At 37.2% G+C, this 20,038-nt stretch overlaps 1 protein-coding gene across 6 annotated transcripts in view; it reads left to right on the plus strand.

Annotated features, from left to right (window-relative positions):
- Nucleotides 1-20,038, plus strand: part of LOC148848906 (CBS domain protein with a domain protein (DUF21)) — a 34,893-nt gene that overhangs the window by 11,996 nt on the left and 2,859 nt on the right. For 3 of the 6 annotated variants that reach the window (XM_088952530.1, XM_088952531.1, XM_088952533.1), the window contains 2 exons: nt 421-542; nt 8,491-9,102. In XM_088952530.1, the coding sequence (XP_088808656.1) occupies nt 421-542; nt 8,491-8,543 (175 nt within the window). In that variant the 3' untranslated portion in view covers nt 8,544-9,102. Of the gene's footprint in view, nt 1-420; nt 543-3,880; nt 4,055-8,490; nt 9,103-20,038 lie in introns of those variants that run through there. The other 3 variants (XM_088952528.1, XM_088952529.1, XM_088952532.1) reach the window with 2 other exon arrangements.

A 20,038-nucleotide genomic window follows, 5' to 3' on the forward strand; every position in this document is an offset into this window, starting at 1 on the left:
AAGCTTCCATGTTCCAATCCTCTCACCCACACGAGCATGCACAGACACCCATCAGAGGAGATGGGTGAAGCCCTGTAGGTTGGGTTGGGTTCGAGGTGACCCAAGTTCTATTTTTTTTTTCCAATTAATATAAAGGTATTCAGTTATTCACATATAAAGTTTGAATCTAAAGGTTATACCAAAAAAAAAAAAAGAAATCTAAAGGTGTGGCAATTATTTTATGCGTAGGATGTTTAAACCATGGTTTTGAAAATTGAATTGGATTAAACGGTCGGACCATTTGACCCAAAAACCGGTGGTTAAAGAAATTCCATTTCTGATCCGTTTTCAAACCAAGGTTTAAACAACTTGAGTGGTGGACCCACTCCTCCTGTTGTTTTTGTTGTATTAATGTATTTTATTTTTTCAATTTCTTAACAGGGTCTATGATTACTTGCCACTATATGCTATTCTGAATGAATTCCAAAAAGGTCATAGCCACATGGCTGTTGTTCTGAAGGATCACAGGAAAGATACCAAGGCGATCGTGGGAAATTCAAGAGGTAATCGTAGGCTTTAATGTGAAAAAAGATGATCTCAGATATCAACTATTTCTATACACAATGAGCACCTGTGCTTAAGAATGGCAATGGGTAGGGTATTTGTGATAATTGCCCTTTCCATTCTCGAACCCGTTTAGGTACATTTGATCCCAAACCCATTTATTTTTTCCTTCTAATTTTCTAAATCGGTCATGTCCCATTCCCGATTAATCCATCCCACTCGATATTATTTTATATATCATATTATTCCTATCATTTTCAAATTTGAAATCTAAATTTAATTACATAAATTAATACCATTAAATAACCATAATTGATTTTGTTAATATTTCATAATTGACTCCATAATTAACCTTATTTAACACACCACTTATAATATTAATTATCTTCATGTCATAATTAATTCAATTAATTTCATTATAGCATATTCAAAACATGTATTGTATAAAATTGGATCTGAACTTACGTTGCTTACTTGAAACATAAGTATTTTAACCACTAAGCCACTTTATGATATCTTGTTAAACTAACATTGATAAGCCTCTATATTATATCACGCATATTAAAGTATAGAAAATTTTCATTTGCAAATACCCAGTCTTGAGCCATAAATCCCCATAATCAAACTAATTCTCAATGCTTTTGTCTCTATAATCTCAATTATCTATTTAAGAGACTTCTTTTGATGTCTAATTTCTTAGGAGAATGTACTTTTTCTACTACACATAACACCATTGTTTATTTCAAATTTTGTAAATTACACTTTTATGGTAAAATTACATTTCACATAGTCATAAATTATTAAAATACAATTTTCTTATGTATAGAATTATTGGAGTTGTAGATTATACAAAATTCATATATTTTTAATATTTTTGAATTTTCATGGTGTATCCATGTGTATCTTAAAATTTTCATTGTATCTATACATATCCAAAATCTAAATATATTTCTTTTAATTATATCTTCAATATTCTTTGTATTTTTCAATACTTTAAACCTTGCACCTGATTTTACATCACATAAGTAAAATGCGATACCCCTCTTAAATACTTATTCAAAATTTAAGTATTTATTAGAATAAACACTTGTTTTTAAGTATTTATTCAATAAGCTAACTCTCAAACTTGGCCTAAATAGAATACAAATGGAGAACTTTTAAGCTGAAAGACCCATTAAAAGGAAGATGATCATGCAAAAGCGTTAGGGCTCACACGGTTTAGATGCGAATTAGAAAGGTCTCTTTTCTATGGACATTTAGATGAGCCACATCATTTATATATGAGTGCACTTGACATATAGAGCCCGTATGCCATTTTGGGTGGTGTTCTCCCAGATGAACAATTCTAGTTTCAGTGATTTCTCAGATCTGATTTTTTTTTTTCTTGTATCATAAAAGTAAAACCCCATTCTCTAACATGTGGCATGTGGTTTCTGCAAAACTTTCTGATGTGTTTAAAATCAGGCAATTTATATTTCACATTGAAGAACGCATTGATGATTTTGCTCTGTTTTCAACCTCTATGTTTGGAAAGCAACATTTTTTTTTGACTAAATGTTGTTCTTTTTAATACCTCTTATCACTTTAGTTCAGACGTCAGACTTGACATAATAATAATAATAATAATAATAATAATAATAATAGTAATAATAAATAATAATAATAATAAATAATAATAATAATAATAATAACAATAATAATAATAATAATAATAATAATAATTGATGTAGCGCGATCCGATCATTCCTAGCTGGCACTCACGTGGCTCTTGAAAGATACTTGAGGTGGAGAAGAAGAAGAATCCCCAGGGGGTTTATCCAACGGGAACACTAGTTGATGATTTGACTCTAGGAGAATGGGACATTGGTGGGGTTCTAACAAGAGTACTGAAAATGCTAGGATCACAAAATGCCTTTCCTTCAGCCAAGAAATTGATGAATGTGTCAAACTTTACCCCTAAATCAGGTAGTAGATTCTAGTTGACTTCTGTAAATTGTTGCATTTGTACAAGGTCTTGGTAAGTAAGAATGCTACCATCAATCAAATCTTAAATTGTAAACTTCATTTGCCATCATGGTTGATGGTGTGATTGGGCCCTTGATGATAATCACAATGAGCATTTTCATCATAGTTTCTAGGCTTGGGCTCTCGCAGTGGCCTCCATGTAAACAACTGCAAAAGTCCTCCTTGAACTAAGTAGGGAGTAGTTGAGAATGAGGACATGGCAAAGGGGAAAGCTTTCTCCTTTCCTTTTAAGGAGACTAATGAGTGATAAGGGTTATGGGAGGTAGATGATATGTTTGTGCTTGTGCGGGTGAGGGCTAATATTTCTACTTGGGAGCGGTCCATCTAGTCTGATATTCTGGACATGTTGTAGCTTCAAAACTTTTCATAATGGGCTTGATGTACCTGAAACTCAAAAGTAGAAATAGCTTGCATTTTATTCTCTTCTTGATGCTTAGGAGAGGGATTTCCCATTGATGGTGAATTTCTAGGGATCATCACCGGGTTGATTCAACCATGCCTAAGAGCTTCTTCGATTCTAACAACTCCCTTCACAATATCACTAAAATCCTTCAAACGTTGTACAATCAACAGTGTATGATATCCTTCAACGTCTTAATGAACAACCTCACCATCTCTTCTTTTGGCATCGTGTCAAAATCTAGTTACCATTTCACGCCATCGATATGCATAATTCAAGAAACTTTCTCCTGACTTTTGAGTCAGAGACTCATTTAGGTGGTTTTTTCTATTTTGGTCTGCAAGGATGTCTTCTTCTCATTCAAGTGTTGGTCAACATGCTAGGTTAGAGGGTTGTAATTCGAGTTTCGGAAATAGATTATAATCTGAATAGGATTTTCTACAACTTCCTGATTAGTTATGTAAGAAAATAAGTTAACTAATGTTGTATGATATTTAGTGAACTGAAGTGATGTTGACCTCCATTGCATTAAATTGCATTTGATTGTATTCAAGGAAACGTTTCTCCACCATGCAATTCTTTTCAGTGGGTAGTTCCCATGAACTTTTCTAATGAAGGCATCTTAACAACTCCTTACATGGAAAACTGTATTGGAGAGCTTAAGGAATTGGTATCTGATCTAGACCATTGCATAAGGGTTATGGAGTTCTACCGACATGTAGTTATTGAAGGATTGAAGACCATGAGAGTCTTATATATTGTGTTCATTGTTACCTTTATTGGTATGTACATGTACAAGAGTAAAAACCTTTGTTCACCTTAGTTTATTAATATCTCATTAGATTACTAATGTTAATCTTAATGGAAGATGAGGAAGAGTCAATAATTCCATAGTGTGATGTGTTGTAGTAGGAATCTGCTGATTTCGTTGTTGGAGGACAGCTCAGACAGACTAACTGATGAGGTCGGTCCACTGAACTGCAAGAAGGGAAGAATCAGAGTACTCGGGTATTGATCTTGGGCTAGGCACTCTGATGCTTAAGTCAATGATGAGAATGATGAGAGCAGAGAACTTGAGAGCATAAAGTGAGTAATTTGCGCAGACTGTGCATACCCTCTAGCAGAATAGTGAGGTCCTTTTATAGGCATCAGGGTTCGTGTTCGGTGTCTAAGATACTCACAGACGATCAACCTTATTCGTTCGTTATCTTCAGAGCATGTTTCTTCCACATTAGAGGTGTCCACAGTTTTCATCATCCGATTTATCATGGTTTTAAAGCACAAGCTACTCCCATATGAAGAAGTCTTGTTACCCATTAGGATGACAACATGTGCTATAGCAATCACAAGATCTCTATCAAGTTTTCAAAATACTTTTGTAAAAGGTTTTTAAATCAAACAACCATAAAATTTCTTTCAACATCAATTTCCATCAAACATTAAAATCCATAAAAACCCAACAAGCTTCATCAAATAACAAATTTCTGAACTCTATCAAAGTATCAAATCCATCAAGCATGATTACTTGGTAGTTGCACTTGCCTTCAAAGACATGGGGTAGTACTACACCTTCGAGGAAATGTTATTACACTACATCAACCTTGACATTGACTAAAATTCCAATAGCAAAATTTCCTCCTTCATTTTCTTGTCCTTTGAAAAAATCTATGTTGTCTTTTTCTTTGTTGTTTGATAGCTTGCTACCTTCAACAATGAGGGGCAGTTGTAACCACCCAATTTTTTCTAGGTCCTATCATTCTACCTCCTTAAGTCTTCCTTTTTAAACCCAAAACTTTAAAACAAAATAGAACTAGCCTGATACCTATCAAAATTTGAAAAGATCCCCTTTTACGTGAAACCCTACAAATACATGTTGAATTTCATGACCGAACTCTAAAGAACCACGATTCATCACATTAATTTTTTCTCTAATGGTCTTGATCTACACATTGTTCAAACCTTAACACCCTAAATCTAAATTTGACACATTCATTGCTTCAAGGATGCTAAGATATGATTAACCCCCAAATCCCACCTTAACTCTATGACAATCAACCTTGAAAATTCCAAGATTCCATTTTGATGACCCTGAAAGAATAGAGCTAGAAATTAAGGTCAATAAATTCTTTCACAAATCTGAATCTTACACTTGAATTCTCACATTAATTCGTGCCTACACATCACATTTTAACTCAAAATTCCCTCATTTGACCCACCATCAAGTGAAGATCCTATTTTAAAAAATCCTATTGATCAGAGCTGATCAGCAATTATCCAAGCCTTATTTGAGCAATCAAACCTCACCAATATGTTCATAAACCTAAAAGACCCCAATATGTAAAAATAAGTGAGGTTTCGTTTCAAGCCTCCTCATTGATTGATAAGCCACAAGCTAAAACCTTGATCTACACTAAATCATTCAATCCACACCTCTAATCAAATATTATTCACTTTTATCAAATTTGGGACATCCAAAAACATCCACCCACCATCAAGCCAAGATTTCACTTTAGCAAATCACATTGGTTGGATTATACTAGTTATAAATTTTGACTATGCAAGCCTTATTTGACCAATTAGACCTCACTACTATGTTCAGAGACCCAAAACACCCATGCATGTTTCATGACCTAATTCACCCATTTGACTATTAAAATATAAAGATTTCATTTTGACATGCTAGATTAATTTTCCAATTTACCTATCCTAGCCTAAGACCTTAAAAGGATGACGGCTGATGTCAGACATGTGCTTGACATGTTAAAATACCTAAACCAATGAAATTAATCCTAATAGATTTGAAAAGCCCCAAAAACCAAAGATACTAATAGAAAGAAAAAAATAGCAATTATGGTCAAGTCAAATTTACATTTTATGCCACTAGCAGCCCCAAATATGAAATTGCAATGATAAGCACGACCCAAACTCTCATTGGACTCACTAAACACATGAAAATCAACCCTAAATCGAGGAAAATCATTGCACCAAATAGGAAAGCTTGATTATAAACCATTTTCTTTGAAAAAAAATCTCCTTTCTCATGAAAATGTTCTCTTGAAGCCAAACTCTCTAATTGGGCGAGATTCGGACTTGTTTTCCCCCTTTCCTCTATAAATTGAGACCTAACTCAAGATCTAGAGGTGGATTTTTTAAAGAGGAGAAATAGAGGAGAGAGTGAGGAAATATTTCCAACCTCTATAGGTGCCTCATCCATGAGAAAACCCATAAGCATTTAAACTTGAAACTCAAAATCCACCAACTATGTTTCAGATTTAAGATTTGTAAGAAATCTCCAAGCCTTCAACACTTTCAAGCCTCTCTTGAGCTCTTTTAAGCCATTATTTTCACTTAGTTCAACTGTTAGAATCACAATTAGAATGTTACACATGAGAGGTAAGTCTCTCACTCCATCTTTTAGCTTGAGTTTGTAATTCCTAGGTTGCTTGAAGTTCTAAGACCTTGGAAAACTTATGTCCTTAGCTTCCCCCATACTGAGAAAAAGAGGCAAAGAAGCGGGGGTCTTAAGGAAATTAGTACCTAAGGGCTGATAACATCACATTGAAATTAGTTTTAGGAGTTGGGAGTATTTTTCTCCAAATTTTAGAAATTTTACCTATCATTTTTGTTGGTTTTTAAGCCTAAAGACTTCCCATATTAGGCTTCTATAGTAGTTCAGAGAGAGAGAGGTGCCTAATACCTTCCCTTTCCCAATCCTTGGAATCCAAAATATGTTGATTAAGTGTCATTCCCATGGATAACAGAGTCACTACCAAGAAAATAAAATAAAGTTTCCAAAGATAAAATGAGGACCAATTTCCTTTGAAAAATGGGTGGCGAACCCTTATGTTTGAGCTGGCCATGAGCTTCTCAGAGCTCACAATGTCATAGGCTTTTTGTATGTCCAATTTGCACACAAAACCTTCCTTCCTAGATCTATTCATTTTCTCTACACATTCATTAGCTATTAGGATTTGATCAACTATTTGTCTTCCTTGAACAAAAGCTCATTGAAACCGGCTGATGATGAGAGATAAGAGAATTGCTTTGATCCTCAACGATAAGACCTTAGCAATTAACATATGTCATCTTTCAGTACTTCCCAACAATTTTGATAGAAAACCATCGTGAATTTATCTGGGCCCGACGTTCTAGACCTATTCTTGGAGAACACTGTCTTTCTTATTTTCTCTTCCTCAAAATCTCTTTCTAGTCAATTTGTTGCCTCCTTATCTTGTATGGGCCACTCTAATCCTTTTATCTCAATCTATCCTCCAGAGGTCTCCTATAAAAAGGATTTAAAGTGGTCTACAAAGATTTTGGTGATTGTATCCTAACTTGAGATCAACTCCCCATTGGTTTCCAACTTAGCCATAAAAGTTTTATGCCTTCTTCCATTGGCCATCACATAAAAGAATTATGTATTCCCATCCCCTTCCTTTATCCATTTATGTCTTGATTTTTTCCTCCAAGATATTCCCTCTCTTCTACATGGAGTTTCTCCCACTTTTTACATTATCCAACTCTTCAATCTAAGAATTGAGAGTTAGTTTCCTTTCTTCTAACATTCCAAAATGATTCCTATTCAATTACTTTAGATCTCAATCTTTCTAATTGCTTATGGAATTTGATTCCCTCCCACCTCATCCCCTTAATTTCTCCTTTCACCATTCCTCCACTCTCTAAATAAAATTTGGATCAACCACATATTTTCAAATTTAAAAGAAGTAGGACCATATAAAAGTTGGGAAATGTACAAAATTTTCTACAGATTTTGGGAAGCTGGTGAGAATTCTAGCTAAGAGAGAGGGGGTGTTTCTGTAAAAGATTGAGCACAGGAGGGCGCCTCCTATCTACTAAACCCAGAAAGGCGCCCCTCCTACTATATTAGCATACTCCCCTCTCCTTAGAAAACCCTAGGGAGCCTCCCCACTCATTCTTTTCACCTCTAACAAACCCTAGCTGCCCCTAACTGTTAAATCTTCACCTTCCACTCCTCCCTAATATCTAATTTCAACCATCCAAGCCTTAGCAACCTCTCATACCCTTAGATCTTTACCCTGCAATCCTCAGCCCTCTATACTTATATGCACCCTTTCCTTTTCACTCTAGCCATAAGATCCCACTAGTTTAATCCAAACCCTCCATTCCAAAACCCTAGGGGCGCCCATCTTCTGCATAAACCCACTAGCCGCCCCTCTCTTTCTCTCTAATCCTAGTTTTGTCGACCCTTCTCTATAAAAAGGACCCTAGGGACCCATGAGAAGGGGTTGGTTAGCCTAGTTCACAAGGCCAAGGCTTCTTGAGAGGTTCAAGGGTTATCGGAAGGAGGATGCCCAGTTCTTGTCAAGAGGGGTTCCTGTAAGTAGTTTGTCCAACTTGCAATTGCCGCCACTGGAGTTGATCCACCATTTTTATTTTGTTTTATTTTCTTTCTTTCTATTATTCAGTTTTTCAAGCAATTTAATTTCTGTAATTTTTTATTTTGATTTGATTTAATTTATGTTTTTCTTTGTCTCTTGCAGATTTGAATTTTCCTAGTTCAAGGCTTAGGTGTCTCGAGGGGTTCGAGGGTTGAACGGAGGAGGAACGGCTTGCAGTTTGTCTTCTCGGAAAGCTACTGCCACTGGATCCGAATTTCAGCATATTTTTATTTATTTTCTTGTTAATTTCTGTTTTATTTAATTTCTGAATTTAATTTCTTGTCTTTTTCAAATCTGAATATTTAATTTTAGCTTTAATAAATTTTATTTTCTTATTTTTTGCAAATCCAAATCTGTTTTCTTTTTCTTATTTGTCTGGAACAAAACAATAATTTTTAACCTTGCTTCCTTCAGGAATTAACCCCTTCCTCACCACTAAACTAAATTCTTTATTTAGTTTTGATGATTGGAAAAATATAAATTATTAAACTGGTGTCCCGGGTGTTTGACGACGCATCGGGCGCACTGCATTTTTGGATCCGTTTACATTATTTTTTTTTTTATTTTGTTAGTTTTTTTATCTTTGGAAATAAATCTCTCATAATTCTTCTTTGTTTTTTTAGGACATAGCAGCCGAAGGTGGGGTGCCGAAACACTGTTGAACTATGCACACAAAAGAAATAGAAGAAAGAAAAATATTGGGTAGTGGTTCAGGTGTAGTCATCACAACTTATTTCTGATTTTTCTTTTTATTTTCGAATTTATCTTGGTAGATCAATGTTTTTGATTCTTTGGTTATTTATTTTTATTTTTATTTCTTAATAGACTCGGCTATATTTTTTTAGGATTATTTTTATTTCTTTTGTTTCGTCTTTAGATCTAATTAGTTATTTAATTGAGTAATTAATTGTTAATTAGGAAATTATTCAAAATTTGAATTTGAATTTCAAAAAAAAAATTAATGTTTTAAATTTTTTTGCATTTTTGTTCCAACATTTAGTGTTTCATATGTTCTAGAGCATGCATCATATAGGATTATTTAATTGCTGAAATCATCTTGTTAGTTGTTAATGTGTTAGGGTTTTTCATTTTTTTTAATTGCTCTCTTTGTTGAATTAATTTGTTTTATTATTATTTTTTGCTAAATTGCATATTAGAGATAACTGTTCATGCATTATAATTAGTTGCACTTATTTTGTTTATTGTGTTTTTCCGTTAATCCATTTAAAGGCAACCCAATTTAAATGAGATAAGGTGGGAATTTCATCACCCTTCCTTGGCCCAAAAACCACCACCCTTTCATGTGCGGTTCACCAAAAACCTTAATTTAAAATTTGGATAGCAAGATCCTTTAGGAGGCCCCACACATTTGGTTCAAAAGTGTGCTAAATTTTAGGAAAACTTGTAATTTCTTTCCATAACCAGCAATTGGTGTCTAAGGAAAGAGCTTAACCGGCTAAGCTTAAGCGGGTTTTGTGGTTACTTAATTACGTCCTTGCGAGAGCAAGGGGAGCCTCCCATATCCCCACCTCTTACTTGGCTAACCAAAAGAAGTGGTGTAATTCCAAGTGAACCTAAGAGGATTCACATTGGTTAAACCACTAATTTAGGAAACCTTAGTTTAGCCCCTAGGTCGTGTGTTTTACTTGTTCGTGCTTAATAAAAAAAAATTAAAACAAAATAAAATGAATTCAATGGCCAGAGTTTGTGGAATGAGAAACTACTTTCAACCTAAGCCACGGATAGATTGGAATCATATGTCTCAATAATTAGATAAGATTAATGGAATGTCCCAAAGACTTGATCAAGTCCTTGCATTTTGTCAACAAATTGGCCCATACCCAACCTTGTCATCCTACCCAACATGCTCCATCTGTGCAAGCCTGACCCATCATGTTAGCCAATGCCCTACGACGGGCCCATGTCAACCAGTCATTCTAGAGCAAGTACATGCAACTAATGAACTTTTCCAACCCAATGCTAACCCATTCTTTCACCCATATAACCCTGGGTGGGAAAATCACCACAACTTCACTTATTGGGCCCAAGCCTAAGAAACCACCCTGCTAGATGTGCACTCTCAATGGTTTGAAGCCCAGACTCACTGTGAGTATAATGATTACCCCGGGACTCAATCGGCTCAGCCATGTCAAACTTACCCTCAGCCCTATCAAACTGATATGTTTCTGCAGCTCCAACAACTGATCTTAGCTCAACAACATCCAAAGAGAGCCAAATAGGACAGATAGCCGAAGCCAATGCAAGGAAAGAAATAGGACAACTACTGAGTCAACCAGTTGCGAATACTAAAAAGCAACCACTAGTTTTTTCTCCACAGCAGATTCAACCACCTCCTAAGAACATGCCAAGGCTATTACGACCTTAAGTTGTGGGAGGATTTTAGAGGACTCGTATGAGAAAAAGAAATTTGAAAACATCAGTGAAAAAGAAAAGGATCAAGAAGACCATAAGTTGGGGGGGGGGGGGGAAGAAAAAGGAAAGGAAAATTTAGAAGAAGAACCTATAGTGAACCGACCTGTAATTTCTTTTTCAACCGCACTCACATTCAGGTAGTTGAAAGATGAAAGGGACTCACAACGAGGAGATCAGAGAGTTATTCAAGTAAGTCCATAGTAACATCCCTCTCCTCGATGCAATACAACATGTCCTGGCCTATGCCAAGTTCTTCAAAGAGCTGTGTACTCCAAAGAGGGAGCCACAATCGGCCCCACAAAAAGTGATGCTCTCAGCAAATGTTAGTGCGATTCTCCTAAACCAACTCCCCCAAAAAATGAAAGACCCTGGTGCTCCTTTAATAAGTTGTGTCTGTTAAACATTGTATGTCGTTAGCTCCAATCAGCATGATGTACATTATGACATTTATTGTAAATGAATAAAGTACATATTTGATTTGTGTTATTGTGGTGTGCTTCTGTGTAATACCCTTAAACTAGACACATTAGAGACTCATGTTAGTTTAGAATCTTCACAGCCGTTGGATAGATCTGGGGAGATTTATCTTGCCAAGGCTGGCACTGATGTACTGCCAAGTTGGTTGGGGTGGCTTGTCTTAGCAACTAGGGTGAGACCTGAGGTACATGCAGTGTGGGTATTCTTGAAACCCTGAACCAGACCAAACTCTAGTATTGCCCTAGAATTTGGTGTCAGACTGGGCTGCACTAGGTGTCAGATTGGGTTGTCTTTTATATCCCAATCAATGAGATCTTTAGAGGGGGTCAAAACCTGGGTATGTTGGAATAGTCTGAGAATTCATCTGAGTGGGTGATCATAGTGACAGGATCAGATCTTTGTCGGATAAAGTGAATGATCGGGGATGCACTCTCTCTGATAGAAACCTAAGCTGCCGGTAGTCAATTTCAACCGTTGAAATTTGTTTTGCAAAATATATTTATATAGAGATATACATATATATTATGGTTTCAAAATGTTTGCAAAAGGTTAGGTTTTAATTCCTGAGATCCATGTGAGTAGAGAGTGCAGCACTATACCTTGAGAGAGGTCCTCTCTTGTCGGGCAGTGTTTGATCATCATGGGCTGAGAGGTTAAGTGTAAGACCATTGAGGGTTATACCTAATGGGCTAATCTTGCATCTGCCCACAGTCCTTGGGCTCGTTAAGAGCCTATAACGATGAACTTAGGGGTTCACTGTATTTAGTAGTGAATTTGGCCAGCCCTTATAATAGAGGCTAGGCTGAACCCATGTAGCTGATGTGTAGATCAATGATAGGGTCCCACACCATACAAAGAGAGCCAAGCTAGCCAACATTAAAGTGGAAGTGAGCCTGAAAGCTTAATGGGCCTAAAAGCCCATTTCGAACTGGGTTAATTTGATTAATTAAATAGGGGCAGATCTGGGATTTGGATTAGTAGATAAGATAAGGGACTATCCTTATCCACTTAAAGAGTCCAGATCCAAATAAAGATTTGGATAAAAGGAACTCCTAATTTGATTAGGAAGGCTGATCTTTATCTACAGATAAGATAAGGGATTATCCTTATCACTTAAAGAGTCCAGATCCAAATAAAAGATCTGGATTAGGAAACTCCTAATGGGATTAGGAAGTTGTATCTTTAAGGCTATAAATAAGAGAACAGGGCAAACCTCCAAAGGCACATTCGCTGAATACAGAGAGAAGACAACACTATTAGACTGCTCTTGCCGCCCCACCCTATTCGATCTCCAATTCTTGGATTCGATCAAGATTGGGTCTTGATATTGTTTCTTGCGAGAAGAAACAATCTAGAAGTTGTGCTCACTGTCCCATTTGATTCTTGTTGAAGAATCTCCAATTCTTGGTGAAGAACTACCTACTGATCCTGCCTCACCCTAAGCTATATCATATTCAGTAGTGGGAGGATTTGGTACTCTCTTTGGGCATGAACACCTAAGTTGGGAGGAGCATTATTGTGTGGATTCCATATCAGGTATATCCCTCCCTTGATTTGGTTTCAGATTTGGTTTGGTTTGGTTGCAAGAACGAACCTTGAAAATGCAGTTTTCTAAATGGGGAATAGGATTCCCGGATGAGACGAAAGAAATTTTTGAAAAATTTCCCAACCTTCCTGTAGGGTTCGGCCATCCATATGATGGATCTCCCGTCCTTTCAGTGGTATCAGAGCCAGGTTCAAGTCTTGAACCAAATTAGAACATATCTGAATTTGCGCAAATGGGCAGAAGGTGTTCTACCTGATTTGTGTAGTTAGCGTTTTTTCTAGGAATTGGTTCCCAGATTATGGGCAGATGATTTGGAAAATAAATATTTATTATTCTCTAAAATTTATAGAATTGTTCTGTATTTTTTTCTTGAATGTTTGGGCTGCACATGTGATGGAGATTGAATCTTTATGGTGCCAAGGTTGGCACACCCTGCAATTTCTATTCTATTCAATTCTAGTCTGTAAATATATATATATATATATATATATATATATATATATATATATATATATATATATATTATTTTTAGATAAATTGTATAGGAATTTGATGTTATGTAATAATAGAAAAATTATGTTTTTCTATTTTATTTCCATCTGGAGATCGTTGGAGCGCGCAACAGAGAAGTAATTTTCATAGAAACAAGTTCTATGATCTGCGATTTTGCAGATATCGATTATGCAATCTGCGAACTATTCTTTGCAAGTTTGCAGGATACCCAAGAATATCACAGTGCAGCCCTCTGATATTAGTTTCTTGATAATTTGGTTATCTTGAATTAATTTATTTTCAGATCATTATTCTTGAATTAAATCTTGAACTGAACACCAAAACTTGGGCTGATTTACACCAGATTTGGTCCAAACTGGTTGGACTGAATTGTTGGTTTGATGGGGTTTTTTTTTCTATCCCTAATTCGATTCAAGCCAGAGAGTTGATGGCCCACTTCAATCTTTAATTCAGTCCACCTCTGTAAAAACCTAATTTTAATAAGATAATGACTAATTCAGCCCTAAATTAGCTACATGGGCAGAACTGCCTTTTGCAGTACAACCCATGTACCTAGATGATGTTATGTGATAACATTATGTGCTCTGTTGGGCTGATACTGATTTAATCTAATTAATTATGGTTTTTATAGATATTCTAATTGATTGGATCAATTTATTTCATGCATGTGATGTATGGATGTGTGATGTGCTACTTATATGGACCATAAGTACTTGGCCCATGATTATTTCGATAGTGGCTCTTCCGCACACCATGGATGAATGGACATCATTGCCATGGTGTCCATAAGATCATTGGATGATCTCCTCATTTGGTGGGCCCAACATCAATTTCCTTCCCAAGAGGAACCGTGCGGAACCCTAGTCGTTTAGGGCTCATCTAAATTTGGCTTTGAGAAAGTCAGTGGGAGACACTTTGGTTTGACCTGAATAAAATTAGGGTGTAATATTTAGTTCCCTCCACTGAAATCTGAGTGCATGTGATAGGGAGATTCATATGATGAACTCTCTAAAGGCCTTCCATCATTAATATGAAGATGGGTCATTCGATAATGAGGAAATGCACCATAAAATTGGGCTATCCATTTGCTGTTGGGTCTGTTGAATTATTTCATAAGATGATAGGGTTGTCATAAACCGATGTGGAAGGGGCCTATCCTAAAATGGAAGACTCTTTCATGGTACCTTGGCGTTCACGAATATGATGGGTAAGCACTCACTTGACAGAAAGGTTTAACCTAAAATGGTAATGAACCTTGTCTGACAGAGGCCAAAGGGAAAGCTCATGAGATGAGTGGATGTGATACTTCACAGAAGGTGGTGGGGTTATACAGCTAAAACAGTTGGCTCCATGCACTCTATGTGGTTTCCAACATTTCCAGAGATATAGTTCGCAGTCTCCGTCACTGAGATAGGAGGGAAATCTCAGAGATGAACAAATGGAAATGGAGCATAGATTAAAAGCCATATCAATTCTCTAAACTGTTAGACGACAATAAGCTTAAGGGCCCAAATTATGTTGACTGGTATCGTAACCTTATGTTGGTCCTGACGTCCGATAAATTGGACAACGTTGCTAAGAACCCTGCTCCAGATCGTCCGAGTGATAGGGCTTTTGAGGCCCGCAAGAGGAAGTATCTAGAATGGGAAGAGAAAAACTATTTTGCTCGGTGTTATATCATAACTTCCTTAGACAATCAGGTACAGTGACAATTCGATTAGATCGAACTATCCAAAGATATCTTGGATAGTTTAAGGATAATGCATGAGGAGCAGAACCGTTCTACTCATCATAAGGTCCTAAAACAGTTTATGACCGCACAAATATCCAAGAACCAGCTAGTTCATGACCATTGTCTTAAGATGATGGGGTACATCAATGAACTGATGGCTCTTGGATCTGGGCTAGATCATGTCACCAAAGTTGATGCCATCCTGAACTCTTTGCCTCCTTCCTTCAATCAGTTCATCATGAATTACAATATGAGCAAGCTAAATGTTAGCATCTAGAAACTCAACAATATGTTGTAGAGGGCCGAGGAACTGATAAAGAAGGATGAGCCCATCGCCATGCTTGTTGAAGGTGGCAAATTGGGCAAGAAGAAAAGGAAGGCAAAGAAGAAACCTCAGAAGAAAACTAGCAAGCCTAAAAGGTAGAGGAAGGACAAGGCATCGGATGTGTGTCACTTCTGCAAATAGGCCGTCCACTAAAAGAGAACTGTCCTCAGTACCTGGAGACCAAGAAACAAGGTAATTTCAAATCCTTTGCCATAGAAACCAATATGTTGGTGACTTCTGCTTCATGGTGTATTGACTCCAAGGCTTCTACTCATGCATGTAACACATTGTAGGGATTCAAGGCAAGCAGAAGAATGAGTGATGGTGAAGTGATTCTTTACTTGGGGACTTCTGCAAGTATTGCGGCTACAACCATAGGAACTATAGAATTGTATTTCAGAGAAGGATTAATTACATTAAACAATTGCCTTTCTGTACCCAATTTGAGAAGAAATTTGATTTCTGTTTCAAAATTGTGTGCGGATGGATATTCTGTTCTCTTTAGTAATATGGTTACCATCAATAGAAATTACAAATTCCTCGCATATGGAGAACTTGAGAATGGTTTCTATGTTCTCCATCCTTCTCTGAAAACCAATATAACCAAAACTACGTTGGATAATAACCCCAAGAAAAGAACCCGTGATATATTTAATTGTTGGACAATTTTGTATGCTCTTAGCTTCAATCAGAATGATGTATTTTATGAGTTTATTGTAAATTAATAAAAGTGCATATTTGATTCATGTTCCCTTGGTATGTTTCTGTGTAATACCCTTAAACTGGGGTTACCCAACACATCTTAAAATAACAAGTGCTGACAAATTGGAATCTAAAACCAGACGTTGCCTATTTATAGGTTACCCAAAAGGCTCTGTAGGGTATTTATTCTATGACCCAGGAGAATAGAAGGTGTTCTGTAGTCGAAATGCCCATTTCTTGGAGGAAGATTACATCCTGAACAATCATCGTCAAGAAGTTGTTCTTGATATAGAGAGCTCAAGAGTTTTGGGAGATGCCCCACAAGCTCTACTTAATAACTAACCTAGGAGATCTACTTGAGAATCCAGGCCTCTAGTTCGTTACGACTATGACCAAGAAAGTTACTTGGTGGAAGCAACGACCAATGAGGAGGACCCCTTGACTTATACAGAAGCTATGTTGGACATAGATTCCTTGAAGTGGGTAGATGTCATGAGAGCTGAGATGGACTTAATGGAAACCAATGGAGTTTGGACTCTGTAGATCCGCCCCCTGGGGTAAAAGCAATTGGTTGCAAATGGATCTGTAAGAGGAAGAAGGGCCCGATGGTAAGGTTGAGACCTATAAGGCTCGTCTTATAGCAAAATGGTACATTCAGAAAGAAGGAATCGATTATGAGGAAACCTTTTCGCTCGTGGCCATGCTTAAATCCATTAGGATCCGCTAGATGTAGCAGCATACCATGACTACGAGATTTGGCAAATGGATGTCAAAACCACGTTCCTGAATGGAGATCTTATTGAAGATATCTATATGCGGCAACCGCAAGGTTTCATAGCTACAGGTCAGGAACACATGGTATGTAAACTTAGTCGATCTATATGGACTTAAGCAAGCTTCTAGGAACTGGAACATCCGGTTTGACTCTACTGTCAAACAATTTAACTTTGAGCAGAATCTGGATGAGCCCTATGTTTACAGGAAGACCAATGGGGACAATGTTACATTCTTGGTTCTGTATGTAGACGACATTCTACTCACTGTGAATGATGTAGGAATGTTAACTATGGTGAAAGTATGGCTTTCACAACAATTCTCCATGAAAGATCTTGGAGAAGCCTCTTACATCATAGGACTTTGATTCTATAGAGATAGATCGAAGAGAATAATAGGATTATACCAGTCTACTTATATTGACAAAATAGTTAAGAGATACAGTATAGAGAACTCAAAGAAAGGAAATGTTCCTTTTAGGCAAGGAGTCACTCTCTCCAAGGGTATGTCTCCCAAGACACCTGAGGAGATTGAGGGCATGAAGGAAGTTCCCTATGCCTCTGTCATAGGGAGCATCATGTATGCCATGATGTGCACTCAGCCAGACACTGCTCAGGTCGTGAGTGTGGTAAGTATATATCAATCTAACCCAGGAGAAGAGCATTGGACTACTGTGAATAACATACTGAAATACCTTCGAAGGACAAAAGAGTTTTGTCTGGTATTCGATGGTAGTTCACTATAGATCCTTGGGTATACCGATGCCGATTTCTAGTCATATCCAAATGATAAAAAGTCTACATCTGGATACATCTTTATGGTGGGGTCCTGTGCAGTTAGCTGGAAAAGCAGCAAACAAGGGTCCACTACAGATTCCACACGAGTACATTGTCATAAGTGAAGCTGCCAAGTTGTATGGATGAAGAAATTCATTCAAGAATTAGGAGTAGATCCATCCAGCGCATCACCCATTCCGCTATTACATTGGAGCCATTGCTTAGGCTAAGGATCCATGAGCCCACTCAAAGTCAAAGCACATCGATAGGAAGTACCATGTACTACGGGAGATAGTTGGAATAGGGGACGCCTTGATTCAGAAGGTAACATCAGTGAAAAATGTAGCAAACCCATTAACTAAGCCACTAACATAGAAAGTGTTTGAAAAACATGTGGAAAGTATGGGACTCCGGCTTGTACCCGATTGAACCTAAGTGCAAGTGGGAGTTGTTAGATAGTGTATGCCCTTAGCTCCAATCAGCATGATGTACATTATGACATTTATTGTAAATGAATAAAGTACATATTTGATTCATGTTATTGTTGTGTGTTTCTGTGTAATACCCTTAAATAGGACACATATGAAACTTGTGTTAGTTTAGAATCTTTACAGTGTATGCCCTTAGCTCCAATCAACATGATGTACATTATGACATTTATTGTAAATGAATAATGTACATATTTGACTCATATTATTGTGGTGTGCTTCTGTGTAATACCGTTAAACTGGACACATATGAGACTTGTTTTAGTTTAGAATCTTCACAGCCGTTGGATAGATCTATGGAGATTTATCCTGCCAAGGCTGACACTGATGTACCGCCAAGTTGGTTGGGGTGGCTTGTCTCAACTGCTAGGGTGAGACCTGAAGTACATGCAATGTGGGTTTTCTTGAAACCCTAAGCCAGACAAAATTCTAGTATTGCCCTGGACCTTAGAGATAGATGGGCAAAACTGGAATGTTACACCTGACTCCTAGACTCGATTATGATGCTGCACTAGGTGTTGGATTGGGTTGTCTTTGATATGGCAATCAGTGAGATTCTTAGAGGGGGTCAAAACCTGATTATGTTGGGATAGCCCGAGAGTTCATCTGACTGGTTGATCATAGTGACAGGACCAACCCCTTTGTCGGACAAAGTGAATGATCGGGGATGCACTCTGTCTGATGGAAACCTAAGCTGTTGGCAGTCGATTTCAACCGTTGAAATTTGTTTTGCAAAATATATTTATATAGAGATATACATACATATATATATATAATGGTTTCAAAATGTTTGCAAAAGGTTTTAATTACCAGGATCCATGTGAGTAAAGAGTGCAGCACTGTACCTTGCAACCGAAGGAGAGGTCATCTCTTGTCAGGTAGTGTTTGATCATCATGTGCTGAGAGGTTAAGTGTAAGACCATTGTGGGTTATACTTGATGGGCTAATCTTGCATCTGCCCATAGTCCTTGGGCCTTCATAAGATGGCTGGACCCAAGGACCATTTAGTGTAAATGTTGGGCCCGTTAAGAGCTCATAGTGATGGACTCAAGGGTTCACTAAATTCAGTAGTGAATTTGGCCAGGCCTTGTAACAGAGGCTAGGCAAAACCCATGTGGCTGATGTGTAGATCAATGATAGGGTCCCACACCATACAAAGAGAGCCAAGCTAGCCAACATTAAAGTGGAAGTGAGCCTGAAAGCATAATGGGCCTAAAAGCCCATTTCGAACTGGGTTAATTAGATTAATTAAACAGGGGCGGATTTGGGATTTGGATCAGCAGATAAGATAATAGACTATCCTTATCCACTTAAAGAGTCCAGATCCAAATAAAGATTTGGATCATAGGAACTCCTAATTTGATTAGGAAGGTTGATCTTTATTTGTAGATAAGATAAGGGATTACCCTTATCACTTAAAGAGTCTAGGTCCAAATAAAAGATTTGGATTAGGAAACTCCTAATGGGATTACGAAGTTGTCTCTTTAAAGCTATAAATAAGAGAGTAGGCCGAACCTCCAAAGACACATTTGTTGAATACAAAGAGAAAACAACACAGTTAGACTGCTCTTGCCTTCTACTCTTTTTCTTCCTGTTCTTGCCGCCCCACCCTATTCGATCTCTAGTTCTTGGATTCGATCAAGATTGGGTCTTGATATTGTTTCTTATGAGAAGAAACAATCTAGAAGCTGTGCTCACTATCCCATTCGATTCTTGCTAAAGAATCTCCAGTTCTTGGTGAAGAACTACTAGCTGATCCTGTCTCACCCAAAGCTGTGCCATCTTCAGTGGAGGGAAGATTTGGTACTTTCTTTGGACGTGAACACCTATGTTGGGAGGAGCATTCTTGCGTGGATTCCGTATCAGGTATATCCCTTCCTTAAT

Source organism: Nelumbo lutea, chromosome 6 (assembly GCF_056320005.1).
Source record: "Nelumbo lutea isolate HS-2025 chromosome 6, American lotus-T2T, whole genome shotgun sequence".
Lineage (NCBI taxonomy): Eukaryota > Viridiplantae > Streptophyta > Magnoliopsida > Proteales > Nelumbonaceae > Nelumbo > Nelumbo lutea.